Source organism: Onthophagus taurus, chromosome 1, assembly GCF_036711975.1.
Source record: "Onthophagus taurus isolate NC chromosome 1, IU_Otau_3.0, whole genome shotgun sequence".
Lineage (NCBI taxonomy): Eukaryota > Metazoa > Arthropoda > Insecta > Coleoptera > Scarabaeidae > Onthophagus > Onthophagus taurus.
In genome coordinates, this window is record NC_091966.1 from 38,289,316 (window position 1) to 38,313,711 (window position 24,396).

At 32.5% G+C, this 24,396-nt stretch overlaps 4 protein-coding genes across 11 annotated transcripts in view; 1 reads left to right on the forward strand and 3 right to left on the reverse strand.

Annotated features, from left to right (window-relative positions):
- LOC111428863 (supervillin) overlaps positions 1-24,396 on the forward strand; it is a 133,517-nt gene that overhangs the window by 105,793 nt on the left and 3,328 nt on the right. For 6 of the 7 annotated variants that reach the window (XM_023064566.2, XM_023064561.2, XM_023064565.2 and 3 more), the window contains 6 exons: positions 10,459-10,678; positions 11,183-11,411; positions 11,803-11,910; positions 11,974-12,294; positions 16,327-18,261; positions 18,316-18,599. In XM_023064566.2, the coding sequence (XP_022920334.2) occupies positions 10,459-10,678; positions 11,183-11,411; positions 11,803-11,910; positions 11,974-12,294; positions 16,327-18,261; positions 18,316-18,599 (3,097 nt within the window). The remainder of the gene's footprint in view (positions 1-10,458; positions 10,679-11,182; positions 11,412-11,802; positions 11,911-11,973; positions 12,295-16,326; positions 18,262-18,315; positions 18,600-24,396) is intronic. The other variant, XM_071201279.1, reaches the window with a different exon arrangement.
- On the reverse strand, positions 937-2,068 carry LOC139432610 (brachyurin-like). Its single transcript, XM_071201283.1, has 3 exons — positions 1,961-2,068; positions 1,668-1,909; positions 937-1,607 (listed from the first exon to the last, which is right to left on the reverse strand). The coding sequence occupies exons 1-3, from the start codon at positions 2,003-2,005 to the stop codon at positions 1,037-1,039; spliced, it is 858 nt and encodes a 285-aa protein (XP_071057384.1). The 5' UTR covers positions 2,006-2,068; the 3' UTR covers positions 937-1,036.
- On the reverse strand, positions 3,611-4,818 carry LOC139432612 (brachyurin-like). Its single transcript, XM_071201287.1, has 3 exons — positions 4,711-4,818; positions 4,418-4,659; positions 3,611-4,357 (listed from the first exon to the last, which is right to left on the reverse strand). Exons 1-3 carry the CDS (start codon positions 4,753-4,755, stop codon positions 3,787-3,789), a joined length of 858 nt encoding a protein of 285 aa, XP_071057388.1. The 5' UTR covers positions 4,756-4,818; the 3' UTR covers positions 3,611-3,786.
- Positions 6,361-9,993, reverse strand: LOC111428867 (brachyurin-like). 2 transcript variants are annotated; one of them, XM_071201286.1, is made up of 3 exons: positions 9,888-9,993; positions 7,167-7,408; positions 6,361-7,107 (listed from the first exon to the last, which is right to left on the reverse strand). In XM_071201286.1, the coding sequence occupies exons 1-3, from the start codon at positions 9,930-9,932 to the stop codon at positions 6,537-6,539; spliced, it is 858 nt and encodes a 285-aa protein (XP_071057387.1). In that variant the 5' UTR covers positions 9,933-9,993; the 3' UTR covers positions 6,361-6,536. The 2 variants fall into 2 exon arrangements, with proteins under 2 accessions (XP_071057387.1, XP_022920345.2); XM_023064577.2 differs by lacking the exon at positions 9,888-9,993 and adding an exon at positions 7,460-7,571.

Consider the following 24,396-nt stretch of genomic DNA (forward strand, 5'->3'; position numbering starts at 1 on the left):
TTTATCATGCATATATTATAACATGTGTTATAATAACTTATGATTAACACATGCGAAATTGATGATGTATAAGGTTTTTGACTATCCACAGAAACTACCTGATAAGGTAACATGAACTCTTTTGATGTAGAAAATATTTATGCCAGAGGGTTAAAAGTGCAGGCCAATGATTTTGCTGGAGGAGTAGAAAATTTGTGTTCATAACGGATCATCTTTGTGGTTCATCTTTATTCTAAAACTTTCTCGAACTCCATAAAGATGTTTGGAAATATCTGGCTCTTGTCCATAGGGAATATTTCTAATACTGAAACATAGAGATGCGATGATAATTGTAACATTTCATTTTGTAGCTTATTTTAGCTTCATACAAATTCTTGTTTTAACATCCTGTTTTATAGCCAATCTTTATTGTAAACGACGCTTCTGGTATCAAAACATCTTTAATATCATAGAGGTGCAGAGCACTTCTACCGTATTCAGATATAAGCTGACATTTGGAAATCTCTTGCTAGTATTAAAACATCTCTAGAATCATAACAATATCAGGATAGTTTCTACATTGATACCGTAGTAATGAAAAGCTGGACAGTTTGCAAGAATGCATGACTGAATCTAGACGAGAACGTTTGCGGCCGAGGTATCACATCGATGGCTTATTGATGGAAACGTTTACAGTTTTCAAGTATGTATGATATAAATAAGCCCAGGTCAAATTGTTCAAGTGAAGAAGCAACTTATTGTATTTTACCATATCTGTTTTCATCATCTCAAGCTACAGATCGGCACCGAACATTTTTATTATTGACATTATTCGTAATAGATCAGTTCAAGGGAGTGCTTTAAGTGAGAAGCAGTGTTATAATTTTCTTGTTAAACTATTGTTATGATCAGTTATAGATATTTAAAAATATATATAACATTAAAATTGTTTATAAATAATTTCACATTTTTTATTAAATATTCGCATATAATTTAATTCTGAATAAATAATACAAAATAATATCTACATCACAAATAAATAATATAAATAACATTCTTATTCTTTAATTTTAACGTCGGTATGTTTCTCGATCCAATCTAAATAACTCGTAATTCTCGTATACACAGTAGGCCACATGCTTTCGCATCCAAATCCAGATCCAAAAGATACAAGTCCAACTTGCACGTTATCAACAACGATCGGACCACCGCTATCACCTCTGCAAGCCGATACTTGACTGGTGTGCCCTTCGGAACAAATGTGACTATCACGGACCGCCCCAAAGAAAAATAGAGAACAAAGCCAGTTTTCCATAATGAAGGATTCAGCGGACTTCAAAACGTCAGAAATTCCAGTGGCATCATCGGATGTTATTCCCCAACCGCTGACTCTTGCCTCTTCATCAACGAAAGAATGACTTTCATGTTTGCGACTGGGCAAAGAAACGGTGTTGATGTGTTTATTCAGCTTTACAGGGTTGGGTAACTGAATAAGTCCGATGTCATACAAATTTCCATTTGTTCCGTAAAGTTCATGTGTACGCAATTCGGATGATTTTATTCTTATTTGGGTGGGTTCGTCTTCCCAAATGTGATGGGCACCGAGTATGACTTCAGCAGATAAAGATCTATAAATAATGGAGAAATATTATATTTTTTTGTATTGTTTTAAATTAAATTGATTTTACCCATTGGTGCAATGCGCTGCTGTTAAGATGTATCGATTAGAAATTAAAGAACCTCCACAAAAACCTTGTTTACCATTGGGAAGGTTAAAGAAAATTCCAGCTTGGTATGGGATTGAGTGTCGCTCGACTTCGTTTCCGTTGATGATTTTGTTGTCGATGCGCGATTTAGATAATATTAGGCGATGAAGAGATTTGGGTGGGAATACTTTTGGTTGAAGATCCTCGACATGGTGGTTGTTGGCCTAATTTTAATAATTAATAATTTTCAAAAATAATATTAAGTACATTCTTACCTGAGCCAATGTAAAAATAGCCCCCAAAAGGATTAAGGTGAACATTTTTATTTTGTAGAAAAGATTTTCTTATTGAATTGAGTTTTCGATTTGTTTGAAATGTGAATGATCGCGTAGGGTTTATATACTACATCTAAGATAACAAATTGATCCTAATCTTTCTCTAATCCTTAATAGATTATTGTCCATCATAGATAATTATTATTAATTGCGGTCTCGTGTGCTACCTTATTTATTTATTTTCCGCGGAATTCCGCAAACAATTTGCAGTTATACCTGTTTTTATTAAAAGCACAACAATAAACAAAACAAATTTGTATAAAATAATAAATACTTCCATTTTCTATTTAAATTAAAATTTGGACGATTGAATTTTATCTTTTGAAGATCTGAATGGTTTCAAATAAGACGCAGCCACACCTTCGCATTAAATAAACTACTTTTTGCCTTTAATCCTATTGTTGAATTTAGTCGTAAAAATCTAAATTTCTACTATACAGAAAACATGTTTTGGATTAATAAATTAAACGTTTACATTTTTTTATTTCTTGCAAATAAATAAGCTATTGTCCATAACAAATCGACCTGTTTATTTTTTACATTAGTTTTGGTTTTATTTTTGCTCCATTTTTGTAGAAATTGGTAAATTAATATTAACACTAAAATAACCTCTGCCGTTTTTATTATGCATATATTATAACATGTGTTATGATTAACACATGCAAAATTGATGGTATACAATGTTTTTGATTATCCATAGAAATTACCTGGTAAGGTAACATGAACTCTTTTGATGTAGAGAATATTTATGCCAGAGGGTTAAAAATGCAAACCGATGACTTTATTAGAATAGAAAAGAAGTGACCAAAAAGGATCATTTTTGTGGTTCATCTTTATCCTAACATTATTTCCAAGTCCACTTCACGTATATCAAATCAATAGAAATTTGAATAATTTGCATGGATGTATGATTTAACCAAGCTGAGGTTGCATGCTTTCGAGGCGGTACATTAATGGCTTATCGATAGATATAAGCACAGTTTTGAAAAATGTATCTTGTAAATGTAATCTTTAAAAAGCTGAATAGTTTACAAGGTTGTATACTTTAAGTAAGTTGAGGTCGTTGCGAGCGAGACATGAAATGTGGAGTACATCGATCACTTATCGATAAATATCAGGTTAATTTTCAATGATATGTGATGTAATCAAGCTGAGGTCGCTTGCGACCGGCGCCTTACATCAATGCCTTTTTGATGGAAAATTGTTGTTTACAACAACGTAGGATTCAAATAAGGCGAAGTCATTTGCGTACGAAGCTCTTCATCCATAGGTCGATAATTGTTGTTATTGATGTGGATATAAATCCACATCAATAAAGAAGTGATGCATATATTGATATGCTTCAAGTGAAAAAGCAACTCATTGTATGTTTCCATATCTGGATTCCTCGCCTCTACACTGCAGATCCACACTAAATATTTTTATTACTGACATTATTCGTAATAAATTAAAAAGTAAGCCCGATAATAATCTGTAAGTTATCAGTATGTTTAAATTTTTCTAGAGCATTGTTGCAAAGTCTCATCATTAAGTTTAAATTTTCAGTTAACGTTTTAACAGTTTATGCATTTTGGTTCAGCAGTGTTATGATTTTGTTGTTAAACTATTATTATTGTTAACTTATATTTGTAAATATGTATAACATTTAAGTTGTTTATAAAATAATTTCACATTTTTTATTAAATATTCGTATATAATTTAATTTTAAATAAATAAATAATACAAAATAATATCTACATCACAAATAAATAATATAAATAACATTCCTATTCTTTAATTTTAACATCGGTATGTTTCTCGATCCAATCTAAATAACTCGTAATTCTCGTATACACAGTAGGCCACATGCTTTCGCATCCAAATCCAGATCCAAAAGATACAAGTCCAACTTGCACGTTATCAACAACGATCGGACCACCGCTATCACCTCTGCAAGCCGATACTTGACTGGTGTGCCCTTCGGAACAAATGTGACTATCACGGACCGCCCCAAAGAAAAATAGAGAACAAAGCCAGTTTTCCATAATGAAGGATTCAGCGGACTTCAAAACGTCAGAAATTCCAGTGGCATCATCGGATGTTATTCCCCAACCGCTGACTCTTGCATCTTCATCAACGAAAGAATGACTTTCATGTTTGCGACTGGGCAAAGAAACGGTGTTGATGTGTTTGTTGAGCTTTACAGGGTTGGGTAACTGAATAAGTCCGATATCATACAAATTTCCATTTGTTCCGTAAAGTTCGTGGGTACGCAATTCGGATGATTTTATTCTTATTTGGGTGGGTTCGTCTTCCCAAATGTGATGGGCACCGAGTATGACTTCAGCAGATAAAGATCTATAAATAATGGAGAAATATTGTATTTTTTTGTATTGTTTTAAATTAAATTGATTTTACCCATTAGTGCAATGCGCTGCTGTTAAGATGTATCGATTAGAAATTAAAGAACCTCCACAAAAACCTTGTTTACCATTGGGAAGGTTAAAGAAAATTCCAGCTTGGTATGGGATTGAGTGTTGCTCGACTTCGTTTCCATTAATGATTTTGTTGTCGTTAGGTGATTTTGATAATGTTAGGCGATGAAGAGATTTGGGTGGGAATACTTTTGGTTGAAGATCCTCGACATGGTGGTTGTTGGCCTAATTTTAATAATTAATAATTTTCAAAAATAATATTAAGTACATTCTTACCTGAGCCAATGTAAAAATAGCCCCCAAAAGGATTAAGGTGAACATTTTTATTTTGTAGAAAAGATTTTCTTATTGAATTGAGTTTTCGATTTGTTTGAAATGTGAATGATCGCGTAGGGTTTATATACTACATCTAAGATAACAAATTGATCCTAATCTTTCTCTAATCCTTAATAGATTATTGTCCATCATAGATAATTATTATTAATTGCGGTCTCGTGTGCTACCTTATTTATTTATTTTCCGCGGAATTCCGCAAACAATTTGCAGTTATACCTGTTTTTATTAAAAGCACAACAATAAACAAAACAAATTTGTATAAAATAATAAATACTTCCATTTTCTATTTAAATTAAAATTTGGACGATTGAATTTTATCTTTTGAAGATCTGAATGGTTTCAAATAAGACGCAGCCACACCTTCGCATTAAATAAACTACTTTTTGCCTTTAATCCTATTGTTGAATTTAGTCGTAAAAATCTAAATTTCTACTATACAGAAAACATGTTTTGGATTAATAAATTAAACGTTTAAATTTTTTTATTTCTTGCAAATAAATAAGCTATTGTCCATAACAAATCGACCTGTTTATTTTTTACATTAGTTTTGGTTTTATTTTTGCTCCATTTTTGTAGAAATTGGTAAATTAATATTAACACTAAAATAACCTCTGCCGTTTTTATTATGCATATATTATAACATGTGTTATGATTAACACATGCAAAATTGATGGTATACAATGTTTTTGATTATCCATAGAAATTACCTGGTAAGGTAACATGAACTCTTTTGATGTAGAGAATATTTATGCCAGAGGGTTAAAAATGCAAACCGATGACTTTATTAGAATAGAAAAGAAGTGACCAAAAAGGATCATTTTTGTGGTTCATCTTTATCCTAACATTATTTCCAAGTCCACTTCACGTATATCAAATCAATAGAAATTTGAATAATTTGCATGGATGTATGATTTAACCAAGCTGAGGTTGCATGCGTTCGAGGCGGTACATTAATGGCTTATCGATAGATATAAGCACAGTTTTGAAAAATGTATCTTGTAAATGTAATCTTTAAAAAGCTGAATAGTTTACAAGGTTGTATACTTTAAGTAAGTTGAGGTCGTTGCGAGCGAGACATGAAATGTGGAGTACATCGATCACTTATCGATAAATATCAGGTTAATTTTCAATGATATGTGATGTAATCAAGCTGAGGTCGCTTGCGACCGGCGCCTTACATCAATGCCTTTTTGATGGAAAATTGTTGTTTACAACAACGTAGGATTCAAATAAGGCGAAGTCATTTGCGTACGAAGCTCTTCATCCATAGGTCGATAATTGTTGTTATTGATGTGGATATAAATCCACATCAATAAAGAAGTGATGCATATATTGATATGCTTCAAGTGAAAAAGCAACTCATTGTATGTTTCCATATCTGGATTCCTCGCCTCTACACTGCAGATCCACACTAAATATTTTTATTACTGACATTATTCGTAATAAATTAAAAAGTAAGCCCGATAATAATCTGTAAGTTATCAGTATGTTTAAATTTTTCTAGAGCATTGTTGCAAAGTCTCATCATTAAGTTTAAATTTTCAGTTAACGTTTTAACAGTTTATGCATTTTGGTTCAGCAGTGTTATGATTTTGTTGTTAAACTATTATTATTGTTAACTTATATTTGTAAATATGTATAACATTTAAGTTGTTTATAAAATAATTTCACATTTTTTATTAAATATTCGTATATAATTTAATTTTAAATAAATAAATAATACAAAATAATATCTACATCACAAATAAATAATATAAATAACATTATTATTCTTTAATTTTAACATCGGTATGTTTCTCGATCCAATCTAAATAACTCGTAATTGGCGTATACACAGTAGGCCACATGCTTTCGCATCCAAATCCAGATCCAAAAGATACAAGTCCAACTTGCACGTTATCAACAACGATCGGACCACCGCTATCACCTCTGCAAGCCGATACTTGACTGGTGTGCCCATCGGAACAAATGTGACTATCACGGACCGCCCCAAAGAAAAATAGAGAACAAAGCCAGTTTTCCATAATGAAGGATTCAGCGGACTTCAAAACGTCAGAAATTCCAGTGGCATCATCGGATGTTATTCCCCAACCGCTGACTCTTGCATCTTCATCAACGAAAGAATGACTTTCATGTTTACGACTGGGCAAAGAAACAGTGTTGATGTGTTTGTTGAGCTTTACAGGGTTGGGTAACTGAATAAGTCCGATGTCATACAAATTTCCATCCGTTCCGTAAAGTTCATGTGTACGCAATTCGGATGATTTTATTCTTATTTGGGTGGGTTCGTCTTCCCAAATGTGATGGGCACCAAGTATAACTTCAGCAGATAAAGATCTATAAATAATGGAGAAATATTGTATTTTTTTGATTGTTTTAAATTAAATTGATTTTACCCATTGGTGCAATGCGCTGCTGTTAAGATGTATCGATTAGAAATTAAAGAACCTCCACAAAAACCTTGTTTACCATTGGGGAGGTCAAAGAAAATTCCAGCTTGGTATGGAATAGAATGCTTATCGACTTCATTTCCGTTGATGATTTTGTTGTCGATGGGTGATTTAGATAATATTAGGCGGTGAAGAGATTTGGGTGGGAATACTTTTGGTTGAAGATCTTCGACATGGTGGTAGTTGGCCTAATTTTAATAATTATTAATTTTCATAAATAATATTAAGTACAATCTTACCTGAGCCAATGTAAAAATAGCCCCCAAAAAGATTAAGGTGAACATTTTTATTTTGTAGAAAAGATTTTCTTATTGAATTGAGTTTTCGATTTGTTTGAAATGTGAATGATCGCGTAGAGTTTATATACTACATCTAGGATAACAAATTGATCCTAATCTTTCTCTAATCCTTAATAGATTATTGTCAATCATAGATAATTATTATTAATTGCGGTCTCGTGTGCTACCTTATTTATTTATTTTTCCGCGGAATTCCGCAAACGATTTGCAGTTATACCTGTTTTTATTAAAAGCACAACAATAAACAAAACAAATTTGTATAAAATAACAAATACTCCTATTTTCTTTTTAAGTAAGAAGTTGGGCGATTCAATTCTATTTTTGAAGATCTGAATGGTTTAAATAAAACGCAACGAGATGTTCGCATTAAATAAACTACTTTTTGCCGTTAATCCTATTGTTGAATTTGATCGTAAAATACCTAAATTGTATTCTACTATACAGAAAACATGTTTTGGATTATCAAATGAATCGTTTACATTTTTTTATTTCTCGCAAATAAATAAGCTATTGTCCATAACAAATCGATCTGTTTATTTTTGAATATATCCTTTGCTGTTTTTGCATTAAATAGTTTTCACATCTTGTTTTGTAGTCTATCTTTATCGTAAATGCACCTTTAGATCATTAGAAATATTTTGAAACTTCGGACATCTCTCTATGGGTGGTATTTTTGGTATTAAAGGATCGTTAATGTCAAAGGGATACCAGAGAGGTTTTAATATATCCTCCTACAAATAGATATTTGGGGATCTTTTGATACTATTAAAACATCTTTAACATCATAACACTATCAGGATGGTTGCTACATTGATACCATATCGATGAAAAGATCGACAGTTTTTAAGGATGTATGGTTCAAATAAGCCGAATAAAGCTGGATAATCTGCAAAAATGCATAACTTAATCAATCCGAGGTCGCTTGCGGCTGACGCACTACATTAATACCTTTTCGATGGAAACCTGAACACTGTTCAAGAACTTAGGATTCAAATAAGCCGAGGTTGCGTCCGAGACGCTTCATCTATAGGTCGATACCACAGGTTTGGTATACTTTTAGCCAGATCGGCGAAGAAGTTATGCATAGAATTAGTATGGTTCAAGTGAAGAAGGAACTCATTGTATTTGTCCTCAAAATTACAGATTCACAGGAAATATTTTTATTATTAACATTATTCGTTATACATTCAAAAGTAAGGTGGATAGTGAGCTGTGAATTTATCATTAACTTTAAATTTTCAGTTAACAAAGATAGTTTGAATACAAAAAAGCATTGGTTTTATTTGTGCATGTTGGTCAAGCACATGTATTTGTAAATATATATATAACATCAAAGTTGTTTAAATAATTTCACATTTTTTATTAAATATTCGCTTATAATTTAATTCTAAATAAATAATACAAAATAATATCTACATCACAAATAAATAATATAAATAAATTCTTATTCTTTAATTTTAACATCGGTATGCTTTTCGATCCAATCTAAATAACTCGTAATTCTCGTATACACAGTAGGCCACATGCTTTCGCATCCAAATCCAGATCCAAAAGATACAAGTCCAACTTGCACGTTATCAACAACGATCGGACCACCGCTATCACCTCTGCAAGCCGATACTTGACTGGTGTGCCCTTCGGAACAAATGTGACTATCACGGACCGCCCCAAAGAAAAATAGAGAACAAAGCCAGTTTTCCATAATGAAGGATTCAGCGGACTTCAAAACGTCAGAAATTCCAGTGGCATCATCGGATGTTATTCCCCAACCGCTGACTCTCGCATCTTCATCAACGAAAGAATGACTTTCGTGTTTACGACTGGGCAAAGAAACGGTGTTGATGTATTTGTTCAGCTTTACAGGGTTGGGTAACTGAATAAGTCCGATATCATACAAATTTCCATTTGTTCCGTAAAGTTCATGTGTACGCAATTCGGATGATTTTATTCTTATTTGGGTGGGTTCGTCTTCCCAAATGTGATGGGCACCGAGTATGACTTCAGCAGATAAAGATCTATAAATAATGGAGAAATATTGTATTTTTTTGTATTGTTTTAAATTAAATTGATTTTACCCATTGGTGCAATGCGCTGCTGTTAAGATGTATCGATTAGAAATTAAAGAACCTCCACAAAAACCTTGTTTACCATTGGGAAGGTTAAAGAAAATTCCTGCTTGGTATGGGATTGAGTGTCGCTCGACTTCATTTCCATTGATGATTTTGTTATCGTTAGGTGATTTCGATAATATTAGGCGATGAAGAGATTTGGGTGGAAATACTTTTGGTTGAAGATCCTCGACATGGTGGTTGTTGGCCTAATTTTAATAATTAATAATTTTCAAAAATAATATTAAGTACAATCTTACCTGAGCCAATGTAAAAATAGCCCCCAAAAGGATTAAGGTGAACATTTTTATTTTGTAGAAAAGATTTTCTTATTGAATTGAGTTTTCGATTTGTTTGAAATGTGAATGATCGCGTAGAGTTTATATACTACATCTAGGATAACAAATTGATCCTAATCTTTCTCTAATCCTTAATAGATTATTGTCAATCATAGATAATTATTATTAATTGCGGTCTCATGTGCTGCCTTATTTATTTATTTTTCTTTTCTCTATTTTCTTTTTATATAAAAATTTGGACCATTGAATTTTATGTTTTGAAGATGGAATGATTTCAAATAAAACGCAACTAAATCTTCGCATTAAATAAACTGCTTTTGGTATTATTAATCCTATTGTTGTAGAAAACATGTTTTGGATTATTAGAGATGAATAAAGAAACTATTGTCCACAACAAAATCTGATTTAAAGTTTTGCAATATCCTCGTTTATTTACAAACAGAAGCTTATCTTTAATGAATATAAACTTTAAAAATATTTATGTTTACTTTATAAGCAATCATAAATTTGATTCGTCTCATTTCTATTTCAGATTACACCGAGATGGTTTATTCAAAAGTAAGAGTTTTGCGCACGTAGGAAGTGATGCTGATCCTCTTTCCCTGTTAAGCCAAACGGCCATGACTAGTACAATTAACGAATTACGTGCAAAATTAAAAGAAAGCGGGGAGAGCGATTGGAAGAAGAGAATTCCAAAGCTAAATAATGCAAATGATGAGATAAGCCGTTTGAATGTTAAGAATCTTTACAATGTAAGTATTTTTTTTTAATGCTAACGTAATCTTTTTTTCATCAAAACTAATTCTATTTTTAAAACCACGTGTGTCTCCGTGTGGTATTACGGTTTTTACGCTTCGGCTGTTTACCAACCAAAAATAAACTCAACTCTACCTACTACGAAGCTATAGAGCGTCATATAATGACCACAACATTACGTTGATCCATTTAACATTCACGAACGAACCGGTGAAGTGAGTGGGTGTTTTGAAATTTCATCAAAATTTTTTTAATTTAAATAAATTTTATCAAAAAAAATATATCCATTTTCTGTTTCTTATCTTTTCTATATCATTTTTCGCGGTAAACTTAAACATCACTATCTACATCCTCCACGTTTTAAACAATGTTGACTCGTGTAACCGCGTTAGTTTATCGTTAACATTTAAAATAAACCCATCGTGTACAATTAGTTAATAAAAATGATTGAGTGTATATTTACGGTGTTCGCGGTTATCTTTTTGTTTTATTTTCTGAAGAACAATCGTGTTCAACAGGAGAAACTCAACGAGAAGACATCAATCCTTGCGGCTAAGAAAGATGAGCTCGACGCCGCTTCGGAACAATGGAGATCCAGAGTCGAAAAGAGCGATGCCGACAAGTTTTCCGTTGCCGGAAGGATGGAGATACAAGAGATCGCCATCAATATTCCTAATGGTGACAAAACGAAAAGAATACCATCAGCAAAACGATTCAGAGGAAAAGCAGGTAAATTATTAGCTACAACAAAATTAGTTACATTTTAAAATTAAATAACTTTCTAGATAAAAAAATTCTTATTTCTATTTTAAACTATTAACTCATTAAAATAACATTTTGCATTCATAGCAGACAACTTATTTTTCATATCGAAACAGTATCTCGTGAACATCTAATCTACTTTCGTCCGATCTAATCTACTTTTAAAAATACCGTGACGTATAAACTTTGTATTTATCCTCACTTATTAATCTATGTCGATAAAAACTTTACTGTTACGCATTAGTCATGGTCCCCATTGAAAATTCTTTACGCCGTTTGAGTAAGAACGTTTTTATTACAACAAATTTACCGTTATCAAAAAAAAATTTTCGTTACATCTAATTTTTTTAAATTCCAGGAATCAAAACTGACGGATCTATATCTCCACTATCAGAAACGCCTTCGCCGCCAGAAGAAGTTACTTTTAAACGAAGCATATCCGTTCCAGGATCAAACGATGATTCAGGTATAAAAATAGTTTTCTTCTATTTATATTGTTAAATTTATTATTTAATTTTTTTCTCTTTAGACTTGACTTCTTTAAGATCTTCTGGAAGAAAAGTAAAGGTATTAAAACCCGACGACGATACGTTCACGAGTTTCTTTAAGAAAACTGAAGATTTCGAAGCTGTCGAAAGCTTAACATTGACTGTTAACGATTTGGATGCGGTTACGAGAAGTAGTCAAAATTTATTGGCTCAAAAACGTACGGTGAAAGTTCAAAGGCGCAGAGAAGCTACGAAAAATCCAATTAAAGCGTTACTATCCAGACCGGATATTGTTGATGAATACACTGAAGTATCTATTGGTGTTGGAGAGAGAGAACAAAAAAGACTGAATGTTGATAAATGTAAGTACAAAAAAAGTTTAGTTTTTCAATAATTTATTAACGTTAATCATTCCGTTTTATATTACAACGGTTCTTAAATGTCAATGTTCGATTAACATAAACCGGAAAGTTTTTAATATTTATTTTTATGCATTGATGTGAATCATATCCGTTTGATATCTAAAGGGTATTTTATGCAATTAAAATAATATAGAATTGTTATTTAAACTAATCTAGAAATATTTCGATATTTATTATTTATGTACAAACGTAACATAAAAAAATGAGAAGAATGTTCTTAACTCTCAAATTAGTGCTGTCAATGATTTTTTAAAAGATTTTTCACTCTTTGTGGCACCAATACTACCAGATAGATTTTCTTTTGAGATATTGTCTCAAGCATTCTGTAATTTGTGATTGAGATATTGAAGCGTACAATGGCAAAGGTTGACACATTATGATTTGCAAATCTGTCCATAAAACATCCTATACAATATGAGGATGTTATCCTACTAGAAAAGTAGGTTCCTCTTTTGCTATATTTCTCATCTTCCTTAATCTATTCTTGATAGTAACGCATAATAGAAGATTGATGACTGACCAAGTCACATGGGGATGGAATCCTCAACAGAATTTGATGATTAATTATCGAAACTTTTTAAAAATTCAGTCATGTGTGGTTCTTACACATCGTCGGTTATGCATTTCCTTCTTTCCGTGGAAAACTCGCAATCAAGTCAGTCTCTGATGTTGCCAACATCATAATGAAAGGATTCTTAATAGAATAATGATCAAATGGAACATCTAACAGTAATGCCACGCATGTTATCGCTCCATGTATAAAGCAGTACTACAATTATGACCATCTCTAAACAAGGACGAACATTCTACAAATTTGTTGCTATTTTTTGCAAAACTAGAAAGTTTAATGTCCATAATGTTTTTCCAAAATTTTTTACTTTATGGGCAATAAAGCTATAGGTCTTCCAATTGACTCAAATCGTAAATAGATATATCAAGGACGATATAGGCATATAATGATGATGTTAAGGAAGGCGGAGAAGATATTAGGGGAAAATAGGTATGATGTCGAGATATATCAGAGACTATAATTACTTAATTAGTGATATTAAGGGGATGATGTTGAGAAATGTTTAAGATTATGTTGACAGATGTCAAAGATAATATTAAGAAACATCTAGGTAATGTTAAGGAAGGCCAGGCACGATATGATGTTAAGGAAGATATTGAGGAATATCAAAGCTAATGTACAAAAATATCTGGGATGGTGTTTAGAGGTACAAGGTTATAATATTAGATACATGATAGAAAAGATGTTGAGAGAGACCAGGGGCAGTGTTGAGAAGTGTTAATAGAGTAGAAGATCTAAATTAGCAGAAGACCAGGGGCAGTGTTGATTGATGCCATTGACAACCTTGAGGAACACCAGAGAAGATATTGGAAGATATCAAATATGATTTAGTAAGGACAATATTTAGAGATATTAAGGAAGATATTGATACAGGATCTGACAGTAATATTTGACAGTTTTTGAAATGGAATAATTCAACGAATGATCAAGATATATTATTATTATTATTTTTATTTCAAAAAGGAAGAGTAGAAAATTATGATGTACCAAAAAAAAGCATTATGAAGCAAAAATAACATCTCTCAAATATTAACATCCACATTCTCTATACTTACTGCTTAAGTCTATGAGCAAAGGTGGTCTTTGACATTACTCTCTCCAAGATTTGGTGCAACCTTTCCCTTGAGGTCGACACAGATAATAATTATACGAGGACAAATCTGGCGAACTTATTAGGAGTAATCTTCTTACCTGGGCCATAAATGTATGTGAAGTGTGCGCAGTCTCGGAGAGTTAGTGATCATCATTAGGTAGTGTTCCGAATTAAGCATCACAGTATTCCTCAAAAATATAGGTCTCTATCATAGCTGTGTTATAAACTGCAGCCTAGACAATTACCTTTGCGCTGTGAATACCGGAAGTTTTGTTTGCGAACGGAACCGTTTCAATCATTTCAGGATTTTCATTCGTCATCTCTAACATTGCAGAAGTTAATCTTTTTGCAAAATCTTAACGCTGTAATTCTTGATCTACAGCAATTTTAATTCAAGTCCTGCCAAACAGTCCTATCGATCATCTCTAAAACCTAAGCATGACGAATAGCTGATTGATGCAGTAGCTTTCTTCTTATTGCAGAATTTCCGAGCCCACATAACCTAAAAAAATTTTGCACGTCTAATTTGTTTAATTATTTAAGTAGAAGAGTTCCTGATTCAAAAGAATTATTTATTAAATAAAGAGATCATTTTAAATATGATAAGGTGTTGTGATTTGATTAATATGGACCAGGAAAGGATTAATTTGCGTTTAACCTTGAATTTTTAAGTTCAACTAATCCTTTATTTGGGCTGGTTTAAACTTATTCTATTCTATATTACTCTAAACACATTATTTGTTACAAACTCAGTTGCATATAATCCTATTTGAGTTGGATTATGAAGAATTGGATCGAGGTTATTTAAAAAAAAATTTGAGGTTATGAAAACATTAATGAGGTTAGGTTGGTAATTATTTTTTCGGAAACACCATAAATCATAATTGGTATATTAATTAAAGTGTAATTACTTATAAAAAGTACTTTTTGGTTAATAATTAATTAAAACGGGTTAAAAGTTGGTTTATTTCCCAATTTCTTATTGTACGAATTTTTTATACATAGATGGCGCCTCCAGTAATCAAATTAATTTAAAATTTTAACATTTAAAAATTGAAATTTTATCTTAATTTCGTTGTATTAACTCCTAAATAACTTTTTAATTTGTAATTTAAATTTTTGATTTAAAATTATCTTTATTTGAACGTGTTTATGATTTGTTTCTAATTTCAGGTTATATACATAACCTAAAAAAATTTTAAACGTCTAATTTGTCTAATTATTTAAGTGGAAGAGTTTCTGATTCAAAAGAATTATTTATTAAATAACGAGATGATTTTAAATACGATAAAGTGTTGTAATTTGGTTAATATGGACCAGGATAGGGTTAAAATTGCGTTTCACCCTGAATTTTTAAGTTCATCTAATCCTTTATTTGGGCTTGATTATGAAGAATTTGATTTAGGTGTTTAAAGTTTGATCAATAAATCGTTATCTTGTATTGTATCATGGTAAGTTTTTGTGTAAGATGCTAAGGAGAATGTTGATAGATGATGAATATGATAATATGATATTGAAGAAAGCAGTTGTGGTATTGGGGACAATAGGGATGATATTGGGAGATGTCGAGGAGGATAATTAGATATATCATAGTTGATATTTTGATAAGGAAGATGTTGCAAAAGGGAAGAATAATGTTAAGAAAGATTAGGAATTACATTGAGAGAATGAAGAACCATGTAGAAGGATGCTATATAGGAAAGCCAGAAAGGACGATATTGAAGGATATCAAGGACGTGGTTAAGAAATATTAGAAATGAAATTGAGAAAAATCAGGGACGATAGTTCTTAAAAGCCAATTCGACTATGCCTAGATACAAAAAGATCTTTCTCCCCTTTTTTAATAGTTTTTTATTCCTGCTCTCCATTACGAACAGAACGTTCCCTTCATAATTATTGAACTATATTTCCTCCTCTTTCGTGTCCTTGTCTAAAGATAAAAATATGGAAATCTCTGTTCGAAAACGTAACATTTTACGGTTTCCCAAAGTTTTAGTTAAAAATAATTTGTATTCATTAAATGTCACGTGTTTCATTTTACAATTGTTGTTGACAGAGGAAAAATTTTAACCTACAATGATGTCATAAGTAATGAGCATTAAATTATAATACACAAAGGTCGTTTCATAAGGATTTAACAAAATTATTCACTTATTTACCTCAACGAAAAATTAAATTCATTCTCCAGTCTCTAAATAACACGTCCACATGTTTTCAGATAATCTAAAAGTACGTAATTAAAACCCCATTTTTAATTTTAATAAAACATTCTTTTTATTTACTTTATTTCTTTATTTTTTCTTTTTAGTGTCAAAAAGTTCAAGTTTCGCCATTGAAGCGCTCGCCGGCTTGGCGAGTAAAGAAGATTTCAGTTCAATACTGTTAAAGAAAATTTCAGCACCGACTTCTACCGTATTGCCTTATAAGAGCTTGATGCTGTTGCACATTAAAGGAAGAAGACACGTCCAAACTAGATTGGTGGAACCATCTGCCGCGAGCATAAACGACGGGGATAATTACATTTTGATAACACCGAATGCTTTGTATAATTACGTGGGTCCTTACTCAAATATTATTGAGCAATCGCGCGCTTGCGATATTGTTAATCACATCCAAAACACCGGCGATATGGGTTGTAAAGTAAACAAAGTGATTACAATTAATCCGAAAAAAGGACTTAGCACTAACGATCAAGATAAATTTTGGAAATTACTTGGAAGTGAACAAACCGGTGTTAAAACGACGAAAGCCGGTCATCCCGATGAAGATGAAATTTACGAATCGAGTATTTTAAGCACAAATATGATATATACTTTAGATAATGATGAGTTGATGCCTGTTGATGAATATTGGGGGAAAATTCCTAAAATAGAAATGCTCAAACCTAATAAGGTGTATGTTTTTGATTTTGGATCGGAAATGTATGTGTGGAGTGGAAAAACAGCGAATTCAGAATTTAAAAAGAAAACTTTACACCTAGCGAAACAATTATGGGAGGAAGGATTTAATTATTCCGATTGCGGAGTGAGTCCTATTAACATCGCTGGTATGCTTGGTGATAGAAAGAAAACAGAAATTCCTTTAAAATGTGAAGAAAGACCAGATTGGGCTTTGTTTGCTAAAATAACTCAACATAGAGAAACGATATTATTCCGTGAAAAATTTTTGGATTGGCCCGATTATTCGCGTGTTATCCAAGTTAAAACTAACGAAAAAACAGAGAATGGTAGCACTCCAATGAGTATTAACCCATGTAATGTAAAGAGTATGTTAGAAGATAATCGTTCTGAGCCAGATTTTGTAGCTGATAACACTCATCTGGGAAGAGGACACTTTTATAATGACGAAGAAAATCGCAGACAATATACAATAACTTCATTAAACGTAAAAACCTGGAGAATTCTTGAAAACACTTATGAAGATATAAATGAAGATATGGTTGGACATTTTTACGACGAAGAATCTTATGTAATTCGTTGGCAATATCGTGTAACAAGCGGTGGAAGAGAATTAAGTGGAAAACCCTCAAAACATAATCTAACAGGAAGGGATCGTTGTATTTACTTTTGTTGGTTAGGAAGTAAAGCATCAATAAACGAAAAAGGTGCCGCAGCGCTTCTTACTTGCGAATTAGACAGTGAGAATGCGCGACAAATTCGTGTTACTCAAGGAGCCGAACCAACGGTTTTTATAAGATTATTCAACGGTACTATGGTAACACATAGAGGAAAATCCGATCAAAAAGCTCAAAGTCGTTATAAACTGTATATGTCAAGAGGTGAAATAGAGGAAGAAGCGTTTTTAATAGAAGTACCTTGCAGCATGAGAAGTTTAAGAAGTAGATCTTCTTTTATTTGTATAGACACGCAGTCTTCACAATTGATTATTTGGAACGGATGTAAAACTTTACCACAAACGGAATATGTCACGAAAATAGCAGCAGAGTCGATTTCAAAAAAGAAATCTAGCAATTTCGGTTTGGATTCGAACAAAGAAACGACTACGAAAACAGTCATTGAAGGCGAAGAAAACGAAGAGTTTTTACAAGCGTTAGGCGAAAAACGCCAATTGTACAAATGTCTTCTTTCTGATAACATCAAATATGAATCCACACCAAGATTATTCAATTTTAGCAGCATTTCCGGAACGTTTACTGCGAACGAAATTTTATGCGGATACCGAAGCTCGTATACCACACCATATCCATTTTTACAAGGAGAATTATATTCTGCAAGTCAACCAGGTTTGTTACAAAAAAAATTATTTTAATTCTTTTGATTTATTTTTTTAATTTTAGCATTATTTTTATTCGATAATGGTCACGAATTGTGGTTGTGGCAAGGCTGGTGGCCAGAAAACGAAGAATTGGAATTATCAGAACAAACGGGAATGGCCGTGGTTAGGTGGCAAGCCGAACGAAAAGCCGCAATTCAAACAGCTATTGACTATTGGAAGGAACAGCATAAAGAAGACACTCAAGTGCCAGCTTATTCGGTATGGGCTGGATTGGAACCTTTACAATTTACATCTTTGTTTCCAACTTGGGAGGATCGAGATGATATAGCAGCCATTAATATTAAGGTAAATAAAAATTTATTTGTGGAGTGTCAGATCTTTTTCTTCCATCCATTCGCATCGATATCTTCCTCTTTCATCTTCTTTATTAGCACCTCTATATGCTGATTTAGCGTTAAAATCTCCAGCTATGATGACATCCCTGGTCTCTCTTCTGTCTAGCACCACTCCAATTTTATCTAGTTTTTTTTATAAGTCTTCATTTGGGGTTAGGCAAACCAACCCAACCCAACCCAACCAGTTTTTTTATGCGCTAGGGATATCATATAAACCTAAATAACCAATATTTGATTGCATGGTATCAATTATTATGTAATAATAATAATAAAACTGCGAAACTGCGAAACTCTATTAATGTAATAATAATTACATTAAGTTCGAGTTTCACGATTTAATACACGTTTGTTCTCGTGCTCCGTCTTTTTTGGAGATTTACAGCGTTTGACGGCGTAGTTTTGATTCACGAGTTCACAAATACTTTAATGAGTTGGTGTAGATTTATGGTAATTTAGTGATTATCTTCTCTAATTTGCGATTTTTCGTTAAAGTGGGTGTAAAGTTTTTAAAGTTTTCAGCTTCATTCTCAGTAAACCTTGTTTCTCGCTAAAACCGGTCCTCATGCCAGCGAAGAAGAAATTTTGTGGAAGGTGTAGTCAGCTGGTGGGGAGAGACATCCCTGGAGTTTAATGCGACCTAATGATCGCTTTATCATTTGTGGCGACCTTAATTTGCCTGAATTAAACTGTTCATTTGCCTGGATTCCCGTTTTGCCACTGCTTCGGGATCTGTCAGCGCCCGCTCCAGTGATTTTCTGAATGTTCTTTCCCTTTGCGGTTTTAACCAACTAAATTATCATAAAAATTCTTCTCTAAATACACTTGATCTTGTTATTACTAATTCTACCGATGTTTATCAAATCTAGTTCCTGAGGACAATGCGCACCCCACTCTTGAGTTTTCCTGCTCAATTCATTTCACTCGTTCATTACCTATACATCATGGTGACGCTTTTTGTTTTAGAAAAGCCTGGTTTCCTGAATTAAATGAGTACTTTAACAAAATTGACTGGAAATTAGAACTCGTCGGTCGTGATAAAAACGACGCTGTTCAATTTTTTTTTTAAACTATGTGAATAATGCTATAGGTACCTACGTGAATTTGTACCTTTAAAAAGCAAAGCAACCAAGGGTTTTCCTACTTGGTTTTCACATAATACCATTAAAGCAATTCGAGAAAAAAGGAGGGCGCACTGTAAATGGAAACGTTTTGGCAACCGACCTCACTTTTTGAATTCTAAGGAATCGTGCAACGTATCTAATCCATCTTAACACTATGCCGTCCGGCGACACCACAGTGGTGTCGCGCGAAAAATATCACTCAACGGCCGGCGGCACCACATTGGTGTCGCCCGCTTACGTATGGATCTACTATCCGTGCAAAAAGTCAAGGCCCCTCACTTTAGAGATCGATATCTTCGCAACCGATCGATGAAAAAAATTGCGACAAAGTTTGTTGTAATCACTGAACATTTCTACGTAACATATGTTAATTTGAAAATGTTCGGATCCGCGGTTTTCTTTTTATCGCGAGTTAAATGAAAAAAGTACCCGATTTTTGAGTGTGCCGGCAACTTTGTCAACTTTGCGATTTTTTTTCTCGAAAACTATTTGACGAAAAAATTTCAAATTTGAACTGGTGGTAAACCGATGTGTTCTTAATGTGGGGCATATTTTATTTTTTCAATATTCCATATAGTTTCGCGGAAAATCGCGGTTTAGTAGGATGCGGTTATTTCGGAAACGACCTGGCGGATTTCAACGCCGTTTTTACCAAAATATGTCAAATCATATCGGTTGTCGAATTCCGTTATCAGTTTATCAAAATCAGGGCCCCCTATTTTGTTAAGGATGATTTAATGGAATTACAAATTAAAAAGAAACAGAAGTAAACCATGCGGGGGGGGGGTTCCTTCCAATCGGAACAGAGTTGAAGAGATGTTGCTGGCGTGCGCTTCGGACGGGCCGTGGCGAATAATATTATTGAATTTGAAATAAAATTATTTTATTTCAAATTCAATAAGTATGTTTCATTTTTGTATACAAGACATGAATAATGCATCTAAATTTAAACAAAATAGCTTGGCACTATTTTCTTCAAAATTTTTTATTTTGTTTTTACATAATATATCACTTATACATGGACAATTACTACAATTGTGTAGAACTTGCGGAGAATTTACTTACAAAGAAAATTCGAGTCTGTGGAACGATGCGACAACATAGAGGATTTCCAGAAAAATTAAACTTCGTAAACGAAGAAGATGCCGTGTTTGTTCCAAAAACAAAAAAAGAAGGACAACGAATTTAATGTGCAAGTCTTGTGGAGTTGCGTTACATCTCGGGGATCGTTTTGCTTCATATCATGAAAAAGAGAAATACTAAGTAGGTACCAAAGAAAATATAAATCAAGAAACATATATGCCAAAATACGTATTTATTTGTTGTGTGGTTTACGTATTAGTTTATTGTTTATTGTTATTCTTACTATTGTTTTGTTGTATTTATTTTGTGGTATCAATAAAAGTACATTATTATTATTATTATATAAAACATACAAATTTTACATTTATTTACATTTATTCGAAATTTCGTGAAAATAGCTAGACAGGATTGAAAATCAGGAGAACTAGCAATAAGATTAATATAACATAATAAAAATAAAATAATAATAATAATTATTAATATTCTTGATATATGTTGAAAAACAAAATAAAAAATTTTGAAGAAAATAGTGCCAAGCTATTTTGTTTAAATTTAGATGCATTATTCATGTCTTGTATACAAAAATGAAACATACTTATTGAATTTGAAATAAAATAATTTTATCTAAAATTTTAAATATGATTCTCCACGACCCGTCCGAAGCGCACGCCAGCAATATCTCTTCAACTCTGTTCCGATTGGCCGGAACCCCCATGGCATATTTCTGTTTCTCTTTAATTTGTAATTCCATTAAATCGCCCTTAAAAAATTAGGGAGCCCTAATTTTGAAAAACTGATAACGGAATTCGACAACCGACATGATTTAACATATTTTGGTAAAAACCGCGTTGAAATCCGCCAGGTCGTTTCCGAAATAACCGCATCCTACTAAACCGCGATTTTCCGCGAAACTATATGGAATATCGAAAAAATAAGATATGCACCACATTAAGAACACATCGGTTTACCACCAGTTCAAATTTCAAATTTTTTCGTCAAATAGTTTTCGAGAAAAAAAATCGCAGAGTTGACAAAGTTGCCGGCACACTCAAAAATCGGGTACTTTTTTCATTTAACTCGCGATAAAAAGAAAACCGCGGATCCGAAAATTTTCAAATTAATATATGTTACGTAGGAATGTTCAGTGATTACAACAAACTTTGTCGCAATTTTTTTCATCGATCGGTTGCGAAGATATCGATCTCTAAAGTGAGGGGACTTGACTTTTTGCACGGATAAGTAATCTGAATATTCTGCCGGCGCCGAGCGAATAAATTTTTGCGAAACGTGCGGACGGCAAAGTGTTAATTAGAATGGAGAAAGTTAGAAGAGCTGAAAGCAATATCCAATCTGACTCAAAGGTGTTTTAGGCTTTTATACGATGTCATGGAATGGAACTATTGTCGGTGACGGTGTCAGAGTCAGCGCATTGTTCAGTTTTTGTTGATCCTGCTCCAATCCAGCAGAATGTAGATTGTGTGGAAACGGATGGGGCCTTCGTTTGAATCAGATGCAGTTTGACAAAATTGAGGTTGAGGAGGCCCCTTGATGGTATTCCATCAATGTTAATCAAGGAATGTTCACACTCTGTCCCTTCTTTTAACTATTTTATTTAATGATTTATTAATAATGGGTGTCTTTCCGTCATTGTAGAAGCGAGCTTTTATTCTTCCCATTTTTTAATCTGGGAACCGTGGTGTTATATCTGATTACATTTGTGAAAGTGTTTGAGAAAGTCGGTCATGCAAGTCTATTGTTTGCCCTTAAGTCTAAAATCAATTGAAGACAACTTACTTGAATATACCCAGTATATCTTATCTTCTTTGGATGATTCTTGTCAAGTTGATTCAGTTTATACGGATTATAGTAAAGCTTTCGACCGGCTGGATCACAACTTACTTCTGTTTAAACTAGTGATGGAACGGATAGTGATTTTGCGAAAAGCCGGATGTCGGATATTCGGCATATCTATCCGGCCATTATGGTTATAATTTCTGGTGCATTTCTGAAGTGATACGCTATATTGCCACATGATTGCGATATTTGAATAAAAATGAAATTAATAAGAGAGCTAATAAGATATGTCAACTTATTTGGATCCAAGATACAAAATGAATGATGAACTTCAAATACTGTTTTCTCAAAAACTAAAAGTTATTTTTCAAAACGGGTTGGTTCATTGGAAAGAGGACACTTTTATTAACACTTTGGGAAATTTTCATACTCCTATTCCAAGACCTGAATTCTATGCGAATTTTTAAAACTTAATCGGCGAAAATTAAAAAAAATGAAAAAATTGCCGATAATTTCAAAAATTTATTTCTCAAGAACTAAAAGTGATTTTTCAAAACGGCTTTTTGCATTAAAAAGAGGATACTTTAATTAATAATTGGTGATATTTCCACAAGGATCCTTCAAGAAATTAATTTTATAGCGAATTTTGAAAATTATCGATGAAAATGGCAACATCGAACATTTTATCAAAACTTCAAATATTGTTTTCTCAAAAACTAAAAGTTATTTTTCAAAACGGGTTGATTCATTGGAAAGAGGGCACTTTTATTAACACTTTGGGAAATTTTCATACTCATATTCCAAGAACTGGATTTTATACGAATTTTTAAAACTTAATCGGCGAAAATTAAAAAAAATGAAAAAATTGCCGATAATTTCAAAAATTTATTTCTCAAGAACTAAAAGTGATTTTTCAAAACGGCTTTTTGCATTAAAAAGAGGATACTTTAATTAATAATTGGTGATATTTCCACAAGGATCCTTCAAGAAATTAATTTTATAGCGAATTTTGAAAATTATCGATGAAAATGGCAACATCGAACATTTTATCAAAACTTCAAATATTGTTTTCTCAAAAACTAAAAGTTATTTTTCAAAACGGGTTGATTCATTGGAAAGAGGGCACTTTTATTAACACTTTGGGAAATTTTCATACTCATATTCCAAGAACTGGATTTTATACGAATTTTTAAAACTTAATCGGCGAAAATTGTAAAATTCGAAAAAATTTATTTCTCAAAAACTGCAAGTGATTTTTCAAAACAGCTTTTTGCATTAAAAAGAGGATATTTTAATTAATAATTGGTGATATTACTACAAGGATCCTTCAAGAAATTAATTTTATAGCGAATTTTGAAAATTATCGATGAAAATTGCAACATCGAAAATTTTATCAAAACTTCAAATACTGTTTTCTCAAAAACTAAAAGTTATTTTTCAAAACGGGTTGGTTCATTGAAAAGAGGACACTTTTATTAACACTTTGGGAAATTTTCATACTCCTATTCCAAGAACTGGATTTTATAGGAATTTTTAAAAGTTAATCGGCGAAAATTGCAAAATTCGAAAAAATTGCCGATAATTTCAAAAATTTATTTCTCAAGAACTAAAAGTGATTTTTCAAAACGGCTTTTTGCATTAAAAAGAGGATACTTTAATTAATAATTGGTGCTATTTCCACAAGGATACTTCAAGAAATTAATTTTATACCGACTTTTGAAAATTATCGATGGAAATTGCAACATCGAA